At 33.9% G+C, this 12,646-nt stretch overlaps 1 protein-coding gene across 1 annotated transcript; it reads right to left on the reverse strand.

The window, feature by feature from the left end:
* Window positions 1–8,097: 8,097 nt before the first annotated feature.
* On the reverse strand, window positions 8,098–10,470 carry LOC137746126 (NAC domain-containing protein 87). The gene is made up of 3 exons (XM_068486198.2): window positions 9,977–10,470; window positions 9,521–9,843; window positions 8,098–9,256 (listed from the first exon to the last, which is right to left on the reverse strand). Exons 1-3 carry the CDS (start codon window positions 10,191–10,193, stop codon window positions 8,360–8,362), a joined length of 1,437 nt encoding a protein of 478 aa, XP_068342299.2. The 5' UTR covers window positions 10,194–10,470; the 3' UTR covers window positions 8,098–8,359.
* Window positions 10,471–12,646: the final 2,176 nt, after the last annotated feature.

Consider the following 12,646-nt stretch of genomic DNA (forward strand, 5'->3'; position numbering starts at 1 on the left):
GAAGAAGCCTCTGTTTATTATTTTTTGTTAAGAATAATGCTAGGGAGACCAAGTTTTTTGAATTAAATTTGTAAATCAAATGATGTAATTATTAATGATTAGATTATTACTAAGCTTTAATTAACGTGTTTATTTCCTATTAGTGACATATCATTGGTTTGCAAATTAGGTCTAAAATTTTGGTTGATTAACATGTTTATTTTATATTAGTTTGCAAATTAAGTTTAAAATTTTTGTCTCTCTAACCGTTGATTAATTATGCCAAAACACCTTTGATAAGATTTTGAGACACCTTCTAAACCGTGTTAATTAGTTTAGTGATTCTGAACCAGGTCCAGGTGGATGGTACCATACTTACTTTTGATATGATGGCATGCATGACAAGCTGAATGATGAATGATGAATGCCTCGGGACAAAAAATGTTGTTCCATATCAGGCCGCCTGGCCGCCGCCGTGATAACAGATCATGCATGCATTGCATGTATACATTTTACTGATATATAACAAAGATACTTAAAAAATATCTAAAAAAATATATGTAATTAACGCGAGCAGCCGTCAAATAGTTTAACCTGATAGTGTTCTTGCTAGGTGGAAAATGGAAAGAACTTGGCTGCTGAAGAATTCAGTAGCAGGTTCTGCTTACACCTAATTTCGGATGGATACGTGTCTAAATTTTAAATTTACAGCAGCCAAATTCAGTTCGTGGAAAATTCTCCCAGAAAATGCACCCAATATATTTAAGAAGAAATTAAGTTCTCATTCCTCTTTCTTCTATTACATTTATTAAAATCTTATTTCTTTTTAATTTTTGATCAAGGTCTCTAACTTTTAATGAACGTCATTATTTTTCTATCTCAATAAACACTATCGTTTCTTCAGCAGCAGGTCCTGCTTACACCTAATTTCGGATGGATACGTGTCTAAATTTTGAATTTACAGCAGCCAAATTCAGTTCGTGGAAAATTCTCCCAGAAAATGCACCCAATATATTTAAGAAGAAATTAAGTTCTCATTCCTCTTTCTTCTATTACATTGATTAAAATCTTATTTCTTTTTAATTTTTGATCAAGGTCTCTAACTTTTAATGAACGTCATTATTTTTCTATCTGAATAAACACTATCGTTTCACCTCAAAAAAAAAAAAAAAAACAAACAAACAAACAAACAAAAACAAAAACAAAAACAAAAAAAGAACGTCATTATTTTTGTTATAAATTATTTATATATCAACATAATTAAATTTTATTTTTGAAATATATTCAATTAGTGTTAGAAACATTACATTTGGTACATTTATATTTATATATTTCTATTTTTAGTTTGTACCATTTTTAATTGGCAACCCTTTTTTAATTGTATCAATTTTCTTTCTAATTTTAATTTGTACCCATATATTAATTTCATTTTGTGCCCATAATTTTTAAATTTTTATCTATACTCATAATTCATTTATAATGTACCCATTTTTCATTAAAACTCTTTTTTTTTCCTTATAAATGTATCACTTTGTTATATGTAAAATGTACCTTTTTTATTTTTTTTTTTCCGTAAATGTACCTTTTTTTTTATGTAAAATGTATTAAATGTAAAATCTATTTATTTTTTTGTTAAGAATGTGTACATATTTATAATCAAATGTACCCTTTTTTATTTTTATTTTGAACACAATGGGTACATTTGTTTGACATTTATTATTTCAAAGGTATATTGTTACCTATTTTTATCTATTTAATCAATCAAAATTTTTGAGTATTTTCTTTTTTATTGTAATTGTTTTTAATTTATATGCCATATAATATGAGATTTTAAATCTCATAACATTTCAAGTAATTAATATCAAACATATGAAAATACATATTAATAGCAATAATGAGGTGTACAAAGTCAAGGGACTTTGATAAAAAATTGGATACTATTAAGGGGTTTAGTCAAAGAATCTTAGTGGCTAGGGACTGAATCCAAAATCTCCCTATATTTATATATCACATACAAAGGGTACTATTAGGAAAATCAAATTTTGCATATCACATTTTAATTATCTCTATAATAGAAGTATGGTCCACCATACAAGTAGATTTCACCTCTATTAAGGAAATAATTTAAATGTGATTTACAAAGTGTGATCTCCTCAACATTTTTCATAAACAAGTAAGTGTGTGAAACATTATTGTGTTTATTACAATTATTCTAGAAACAACTCGTTGATTATTTATTAATTAAGAGAAATGTACGTTAGATTTGCTGGTAAATTATGGGATGATTGAAGCAAGCAACATAATAATTAGTTAACCCCAAATATATGTCGGTGGAATTGTAAGAATAAAAGATGATGTGATGATACATATGAGATGATTGCGGAGGGCCGGCCACCGCCATCTCCATGGTCTCGTGCAACAAATCAGCATACATACGCTGCTATTGCTACAAACTAAATAATAAATAGCTAGTTTCTTCGATTGAAATATTTTGTTGCTTAACAGTTAACACAAAATAAGTTTGTTATATTTGATTTCAGTAGTAGAAGAAAATTAATTAACAAAAATACTATGACACATTTATACATACATATACATTTATACATACATATATATATATATATATATATATATATATATATATCATTGTCTAAAAGAGTAAAGTGCAAACAAACAATGAAAGCTATAAAAAGGGCGGCTAAGTTGCCTGCAAGAATCAAAATCCAACGGACGCTTTGCTTTGAATGGAAAGTTCAGTTTTTTTCCGGGATGAAAAGCCGCGAAGCAAATTCAATTGCACAAAGAGTAAATCATACAGATCCATGTTTTGTGAGTCATATTACGACTAGTCCAGTCTATTGAAACAAGTCCAGTCCACGTTATCTTATTATTACTTTCATTCCTAATTTGCCCCTTAAGTACTAATAAAATAATTAAATATTAGGTTTATCAATTAATTTTTCCTGTGAAATTGCCAATTAGTCTCACTTTACCTTGTGGAGCTGGTTTTGTCTCACTTTATCCCATGAAACTGTCATTTTTGTTTCATTTAGTCTCAATTCACCCCATTTTTGTTCATTCCGTCAAATAAACATAAAATTAAAGGGTTGTATGGATACTTTAGTTTTCATAGAATGACTTTGCCTCCAACTTGCCTGCTAAAACAATCTCAATTAAATTTTCGATAAGTCTAATTCAAACCCCGGTCTTCTCTCTTGTAGATTGATGCAGAGGTGTAATTGCAACCGTTGGAGTCAATGAGTAGCTTGAATTAGATATTGAAACGCAACTCATTATTTGCTTTTGAAACACAACCTATTATTTACTTTGGCCAACGACTGCAGCTACAACTCCACACCAATCAACAAGAGAGACATATGGGGCTTTGAATTGGAGATTATCTAAAATAGAATTGGGATTGTTTTAGCAGGCAAGTTAGAGGGAAAGAGTTGTGTCAAAAACAAAATGTACGTGCTACCCTTTAATTTAACGTTTATTTGAAAGGGACAAAAATGGGGTGAAGTTAGACTCAATGAGGCGAAAGTGGCAGTTTCAAGGGACAAGGTGAGACAAAACATGTTTTAAGAGGCAAAGTGAGACTAAATGGTAGTTTAAAAGACAAATCAACTAATAAGCCAAAATATTATTCCTTCATTATAGGATTACATTTCTTAATAAATATTATCCCTTCCGTTGTAGAAGTTTTAAATTTTTTTCCTATAATTTCTCCAATTGATTTGGTTCGTTTCCTCCATTTTCTTTGCTTATGGTCATTTGACTCTCACGCTTTCAACTCCTATTCCTATTTACTTGTAAGTAAGAGGTTTTAGGTTCGAATCTTGTACATAGTGAATTAGATGCAAAATTTGATTGCTCATTGTGCAACTTAATCAAACACTCTCTTCCTTTAATGTAAAATATGTCGTGTACTAAAATAAAATAAAAAATAAAAAAATCCTTTATCTTTTTTTTTTTTCTCACTTTTCTTCTTGGTGTCCTCCCTCTTCCTTTAGATTTAATGGATATTCATCATTTTTTTTCCTCACGTATCATTCTTCCTCATCGATCGTTCTCTGTGTTTTTGTGCTTGCTTTTTCTTATTCTTTTTGTTTTTGTTTTTTTTAATAGTATCAGCATGCTATTCCTAATTATGGTATTATCTACCTATAACACAATTTTTTTATTTACCTCGATCATAGATATTAGTTTTTTTTTTTTTTTTCCTTTGGTCTCATATACATACCACTAACATTATGATCTACTAGTATTTCATAGAACAAAAATAGAAAGTTTCAGACTTGATTTATTTAGGTGACAAGTTTGATACGTAATTAACTACTTCAGCAACAATATACATGCAAACGAGTACATATACTGATATATGTGCGTCTGTGTGTGTGAAAAACACGTTAAATGATAAGTAATCATAACATGTGTGAAGAAAGAAAGAAGTTCAAGTAATTTGATTAAGGTACAAGTAATAAATAATTGAGTTTCCTTTTTCTTTTTCTTTTTGGAAAACTTAATTGAGTTTCGTTTGACAGAAGATTTACTATAGCGTACGTTATTGAAGCAAGAAATCAATGATTGCTACAAACAAGCAGGCTGGCTGATGCTAATTGATCAATTATTTGAACGAAACGAATTCGAATGAACCTTTCTCGTGGCCAAGAGCATCTGCTGCATGAGGGAACCATTCACGTGATTCATCATGCATATATCTAAATTGCCATTTCATTCATCTCAACTAATTCTCTCAAACATTTCAACGAGGTTTTTGCAGTAGGTTCAATAGTTATCATTTTAACTATGGAACGGATTCATGGTATTACTTTTTTTACACAATTTTGACACACGTTTTTATGAAATCTACTTTGTAATATATTTCAACGCTTTGAACCATCTATTTTTTAGGTATTCCTTAAAAAATCATGTCTATCAAAAGTCACCCAAATCTGAAAACATATGACTGTTGAATTAAGGGTTTCTTTGTAGAACCGTAATCATTCATTTTCTTCACTACAAATGAATATCTTAACGGTTTTGAATTTGTCTTTTTTTTTTTTTTTTTTTTTTTGCAAGGATGATATATGAATAATGTTCTAAAAGATAGATAATTCAGATAGTAGAAAATATACTACGAAGTGGGCCCATAAAAGTGTGTGTTAAAAGTTGTTTAAAAATTGGTGCCACGGATCCGCACTAGCATTAGCCACAATAGTATTCATCAAGACTTAGCTAACTGAAGGATTTTGGCTATTAGGCCAATCCATGGGACCCAAGAATCTTTACCAGAAGAAGCACAAATGTGTAGTATGTTTCCTAATTGCTGCCTATGAGAATCCGTACAATTGCACATGTTTGTTGTGACAATTTAGCAATTTTTGCGTCCACATAGAGCTCTATAATGTTGTGCTACTAGCTACTAGCCTATGGGATCCATGACCCCAAAAGTGCAGCACGTCCCTTAAGTTGCTACTTCTGAATTTCCACACAACTGCTCACGTTTTCTATGACCAGTTAGCGATTTTCATGTCCATATTGATCCCTATCATGTTGTGCTACTAGCTACAAGGCCAACGAAATTGGTGACATAAGGTGTAGTGCATTCCATGAATCGCTGCCTACATATTTCCATACAACACTTTTGATGCGACTAGTTAGTGATTTTTCGTGTCTCATAGATCTTTATTATGTTGTGTTATAGGCTACGCAGCTCAAAAGATCTGTGACCTCAAATTACAAGTATAGTCCAGCTTTTCGGCAGCTCATAAAAAACTTTGTCATGTCACATGCCTTGGCCTTGTGAAACATGTCTCGGCCTTGTGAAGTACAAGTTCTCATGAGCTCAAAGTGCATTGCCCATGGAACATTGCCTCAGTCGCACAAACAATTTCTTATTTGAGACAACTTTTGTTCGAGTAATGAAGTCAATGACTAGCTTGGCAACGCCAGAATCACACGGTCAGGAGGTAGCAACACATATTGGACTCAATAGCTCAATGCCTTTAAAGCCAAAACTCACAACCTAGACACGCCAGCTAGGAGCACTTACTCTTATCAAAGTTGAGTGAATAGTTCACACTTCTATGGCTAAAATTTTTGCAAGATACTTCAAGCAAGCAAAGTTTCAAGAACATTTGAGGCAACTGAATTAGGATGATGGAGTAAAGCGAAGAAGACAGTTTACTAAATTTTTCGCAAATTGATAAATGACATGCCTCAATCTCGGTGTCTGATGACACCAGGATGGACACGTGTTGGCCGACACCCGAGGGTGACGAAAGCCATTTTATTATGCATATGCCGAGAACATGCAAACCATGAAACAATTGCGTCGAAACCAAGAAACATAAAATGAAATACAAAACTTTGATGAGATAATAGTAAGGTCCTGATCAATAACAGAAGGAGAATATTCAACTGTCAACATTAAAAAATGATGATGCATGAACATGTTCAGAGCATACTACTAAACATGAATACAAACGGGAGGAATATTATAAAAGTGCAATTACAAAGGAGAGGTGCTATGAGAAAGGAGGACACGAAGTCATTGATACGGGAATGCCTCGATGATCGGGTTGTACGCCTCGTTCCTAGGTCCTGAAAGGGGCGCAAAACAAAAGGTGAGTGGACCAAGTTTAATATAATAATAACTAAAACCAATCTTTTCTTCAAACGTACTAACTCCAAGTTTTAGAGAACTCGTATAGCATAATATGTAATAGGTTTTTCGAAAACCCTAGCATGCCATAAAACATTCGTAAAACAAATATATATATATATATATATATATATATATATATATATAATGGGCTTAACAGTGGTATCACAGTCGTCCGAAGGTAAATCCATCATTCACAGGTGAAGCTGTACGTTACTGGGTTGCGCTAGTTAAGAAAATATGGTCCATCACCTGAAGGTGAAGCTATACGACTCTAGGTTACGGTAGAGAAGAAACAAGAATTGTACGAGATTGGGTTACGCTAGTGAAGAAAATATGGTCCACCACCCGAAGGTGAAGCTGTACAACTTTGAGTTACGCTAGAGAAGAAATTACGCACATATCACACCGACACTAGCCTTGACTAGTAAGCTGGGAATGTAATCATAAGGTACCTCAAACCTCAGCGCGTGTAAACTGGGTCATATGGCCATAGACAGGTATGTACTTGTGTTGTGTGTATGTGTTGTATGATTACTAAGTAAACACAGAAAATATGAACATAGTATTTCCAAATCACATCATCGGAGCTCAATAGCTCAAACATCATATTATAAATCCACATGAGCGTTCTAGCTGAAAAGATCATCATAAACCATATTCATTAATATTTCAAACCATAAATCCAATAATTCATAAACGTTTCATAACATGTAAAGTCATAAAATCATGCTTTTCGTGTACGCATTCCTAGCATTAAAATCATGCATTTAGAAGGGGGTCCATTCATTGATATTTCGTTACCAAAGAGCCGCTCAAATGTAGGGAGGACGGGATCACCTTAACAACGTACCTAAGCACATCAAATAACTAATTAGTAAAACCCTAATAAGACAATTGAATTTGGGAAAATGAACGGCAGAGTCGGATTCAAGACGTTGAAAAACCTAAGGAAGGACCTCGGGTTCCTCACGTGCCGACACGGGGCGGGGGCCTTGGACGCCATGCGCCACCCTACGCGTTTGTGGCAACGGGTACAATAAGAATAAATTGAGGAAATGAGTCATACGTGTCATGACAAAAAGGTCAACGAAAGTCAACATTCTTGTCCCAAAGGGCATTTGGTAAATTCACACCATTAATATTAGAAAAACGTAAAATTAAGGATGGGGTATTACAATAAACTTAACGAAGGCCACCAAAATCTGACACAAACTAAACAAAAAGACTAATCATTAGCAGTTTGGTTGGTCTCTGGCTCCTCAACAACCACCTTCAACAGCTTGCACCACCGCAGCTCCGATCTAGGCAATTTCATCCTCAACTGCTTCATCTACAGCAGCCGATCACCTTGTGCATTCCATTCAAACGCAGTTAATCATAAATTAAATAATTTAAATTCAGGACAAGGATGAGAGCAAATTAACAAATTAAAATTACAACATGATTAATTGCAGTGACCATAGTAATAATAAATTAAAAAAAATAAAAATAGAAAATTTACATGAGGTTACAAATTCGCAATAATCATGAAAATTAAAATGGGTCCGGAAACCATGAAAGTTCTATACAGTATACGTGTATGCAACAACAATTTCTGACTAGTTAACCTCCCTACCAAAATAAAGAAGAAATTTAAGCCCTTAATAATCCTAATTAGCTAGAGAAACAACAATTAAGCAGAAGGCGGCGTGACTTGTTTTTGAATGAATCTCAAAAGTCCCACAAGTCTTCAATATCGGAAAGGGGAACAACAGATGGATCCTGATCATAGGATGAGTTGTTGGTGCTGCCCAATTCTTGCTTTGAAACAAATGATGATGATATTTCGTTAGTGTTCATATCCGTGCTCAATTCGGTGTCTTGGGAGAGGCTAAACATAGACTGGTTGGTCGAAAACTGCTCGACCTTGCACTGCCTGTCTGAGCCTCCTCCTAAGCCAGATGACGATGTTTCAATATTATTCTTCATCTTGTTTTTGTTGTTGTCTTTAGCTATTGCTCTTGGAATGGCCTGATCATCGTCATCATGGTCACTACTAGTACTAGTACTTGTTCGAAACACAGACCCTTGCCCTTGAGCACCTCTCATCATCCCTTGTTGAAAATAATCAGAATTGCTCATCATCTGATTTGGCTGGAAATTAGAGAAACTAGAAGGATTTTGAAACTGGTGATGCTGATGATAATGATAAAGAGGTGGAGGATATAACATGTTGGAAGGGTTACTGAGACTACTGGCTTGGTGACTGTTGTAGTTACTGGTAGGATGCAGCTGAAAGTTGTAACTCTGCTTGAGGGCTTGAACGCCGCCGCCTCCCCCCACTGAAAAGTAGTTGAGGTAACTGTTAGTGCTGATTCCATGATGATCCGATGGTGGTGCCACTGTGATAATGGGATCGGGCTTGAAGTCATTGTCTCCATGGCCTGAAGAATGTTTGTTGGTCATGACGTTGGAAGTATCAAGAGTGGGATCTATAAGAGGTGGGAGGGAAGAACAATCCAGGAGATCATGATCCCCAATATTCCCAAAAGAGTTCATCCTAGTTGGGCTAAGGGTTTTTTTGAGCCCCATGTTCTTGTGGAAAACCCTGCACACAACCCATTCATCCTGCAGCAACACACATGTACAAAAATAAGGTTAAAATAAAATTAAAAATAAAATTGATTGATTTTCAAATATTGATGACTTGCAAAAAAAAAAAAAAGGAAAAGAAAAGAAAATTAGATTTTGAAAATTAAAGTAAAATCTAGCTAAAAGCCCCAACCCCTCCTTGAAAGGAAACTCTCAACCAACATAACAAAATTCAAAAGGGGGCCAGGGATGTTCAATAGGTATAAAATTAAAAATAGGTCGGAATAGGATTTTAATTACCCTTGCAGCCTTGGAGAGGTTATTGTAGGGTGGGATTTTGCCATCAAGCCTGTATTCATGCATGACCCAGTTGGTCTTCTCTCCTTTGGGGGCTCTCCCTCTGTAGAACACAAGAGTCTTCTTCATCCCAACCAGGCACCCTCCTCCTGCACCTTTCCCACCCTGCTGCTGCTGCTTTTTAATCTTATTGAATATCTCTTTATCTTTTCCTGTGGCCTTCCAGTACCCTGATTCCGTCGCTCGATTCGTCCTCATCCCCGTCGGATACTTCCTGTCTCTCTGGCAGAAGAAGTACCACTCCTTCTCTCCCATCTTTGCTTTTTCTGCTCAAGTTATATATATATATATATATATCCATATATGAAAATTCATTATACATACATACATATATATATATATGTGTGTGTGTATACACTGACCCGAATTAACCATGGAAGACAGACAAGTAATACTTACTAGGCAAATCCCAAGGTTCGCACTTGTTCAAATCAGCTTCGCCAATTGCAGCAGCTTCGAAGCGGCTGTTGATGACCTTCTTTATGAGATAGCTAGTTATGATTTCTTCATCCGTGGGATGAAACCGAAAACCCGGAGGCAACCCCTTGAGCTCGTCTGATATTCCTCTATTCACCACCATGCCTGTTTCTGTTTGTGCTTCCATCGACGGATCCATCTCCTCGTTGGTTATATGTATATGCACGGCTGACAATTTCTCTTTTTATATATGTATAAGGGCTGCCTAGCAAGCTAGTTAAGATTAAGCAAGAATACAACAAAATCCAGTATTCTCAACCAACAATTAATTTCAACTACGAACCGAAGAAAAGAAAAGAAAAGGAAATTAACGAATGAATCTGCAGCTAGCAGATCGAGAGCGGAGGTTAGTATTAAAGAGGAAAGAGGGAGAGAGACAAGTCAGAGAAGAAGAAAGAAAGGAAGGGTAAGAGAGCAGTTAAGAAAATAGAACAAGGAAAAAAAAAAGAGCTTTTATAGAGAAGGCAAGAGGCGGGTTTCTTCTCCAAAACAACTCATATTCTCAAGATCCGTGGTCCGCAAGGCACCTACTGGGGAAGACACATAATTTATTATTATTATTATTATTATTATTTTCCATTATTATAATTAATATGTACCCTTTTGTTTTGGTTTTTGGCGAATTCGCGTAATCCAATTAGAAATAAAAACAAACGCTAATGAATTGTATAAAAAAGGAGTTTTCTATGCTCGAGGGACCCATGGTTCCATCGTACCCAGTACCCTTTCACATTGGCTATTAATTTGAATTAAATAAATTTAAAAAAAGGGCCTTTATCGGAAGCTTCTGAATGTAACCTCTTTTGGAATTTGATTGCATCACATGTTCCAATCAGTTAAAATCTATCCTTTATCCAAAAAGTGTCTCTCTATTCAAAGCTGTGGAAAAGGTTCGGAACTTTCTTCCTCTCTTCATTCAATCGTTTATTTTCTACAACAGTATATATACATGTACATACATTAGTGAATATAAATGTACATAAATATGTAACTAGGTTACTAGGCAGCCTGCTATACGCGTTTAATTATCAGCTTTAATTATGAATTTTTTTCTAATTAGTACTTAATTTAAGAGGTGCTCATGAGCTGCTTCAAAACTCATGTAAATCATTTCCGCATATAGATACAGTTTCGAAAAAGTAAATTACGTAAGCACATCAACCGGTCCACATATGTGCCCCATCTCTAATGTGTATGTAGCAATTATGTAATATCATATATATATGCATAACATGACAGAGCATGAAATTATTAATTAATTAATATGAAAATTAATGAAAAAAAGTTTGAAAACTTTGAGTTTTAACAATAAAGACAAAATAAAAAGTAAAATGAATAGTACTATGATTGACTTTTTAGTGTAAAAATATGATTTTTAATTAAAATAAATAGTATCGAAAAATTTTCGTTAAAGTTCTCTTAATTAATTAATAATGAATAGATGGATGCATTCCCCACAAAATGAAAAACAGGAAAACGAGTACCCAATAGAGCGAATCTAGCTAGGGGGAAGTCAAAAGTGCTACGAAAAAAAGAACGAATTTTCTAAGAATTTTCCAGCTTATTAGTAGCTGGCATTTTAGGGAGGACATGATCGATCGACCACGATGATGAAATGAATATATGGGAAATCTTTTGCTTTCATATCTTTTCTTCTTTTGTTTTTCAAAATTTCTTGTATCTTTCATATACTGTATGTATTGAAAGTACAATGTAGTAAAAAATTAAAATAAAATGAGAAGTGATTTTTGTATTCACTTTTTCTCCTTTTACAAACATTTTCTTGTTTTTTATATAGAAGAATCGGTGCATATATACAGGAAACGAGAAACATGCAAAAGAAAATCAGAAAAGCAAAAGAATCTTTACAAGAAAAGCAAAACGAATTAAATTGGAACAACTATTAGTATAAATCGAATTTAATACGCTATTTTCAAGTATTTATCTGAACACTTCAAAGTAGTAATGCATCCCACTGACTAAATCTGATAAGCAACATTTTAACTGGATTTGGCTGCTTTTTTTTTTCTTTCAGCAAGAAAAGAAAGGGTGGCTGATGGAACTTAATTAATGGTGACAAATGCCACAAAACCTATTTTATCAAATCAAATATGGCTTAAAAGTTTCAAAGACTAAAAAACATTCGCTTAAATCTCTTTTGCATTGCAAGGTGTAGTTCATCATCGGACACTGCTTTTTCATATTCGTGTAAGTCCCTTCACGTTTGATAAATTTTTAAGTCAAATGTGTAAACAACATAAATTGAGTGACGTGAAACACGTGTGGTAGCTAGCTAACCTATGCTCTGATAGTATTGAGGTTCCTTTATAGAACCAATGACAATATGAAGAGTAGCTCAGCTCCTTCTAAACCATTGCAAGGTTTAGTCTGTCACCTATATGAGATTTTGTCCTTCATAGTTTCACATAACCTATTAATGTGACAAATTTTTAAGTCAAACACGTGAACAACATAAATCAAGTGAGCATCTGTAAGCATTGAGCTTCACATAATAGACAATTTGATTATGATACTACGAAGAATGTTAATGTTCAGACACAAAATTAATTGATGATATAAAAAGTAACTCAA

This window comes from Pyrus communis, chromosome 12 (assembly GCF_041283825.1).
Source record: "Pyrus communis isolate YQ-2024b chromosome 12, ASM4128382v1, whole genome shotgun sequence".
In the NCBI taxonomy this organism is placed as follows: domain Eukaryota; kingdom Viridiplantae; phylum Streptophyta; class Magnoliopsida; order Rosales; family Rosaceae; genus Pyrus; species Pyrus communis.

Coding starts and splice junctions, on each gene's coding strand:
- LOC137746126 (XM_068486198.2), bottom strand. CDS start 10,193: ATGGATCCGTCGATGGAAGCACAAACAGAAACAGGCATGGTGGTGAAT. Junction 9,844..9,976: donor CGAACCTTGGGATTTGCCTA/GTAAGTATTACT, acceptor TAACTTGAGCAG/AAAAAGCAAAGATGGGAGAG. Junction 9,257..9,520: donor ACCTCTCCAAGGCTGCAAGG/GTAATTAAAATC, acceptor GTGTTGCTGCAG/GATGAATGGGTTGTGTGCAG.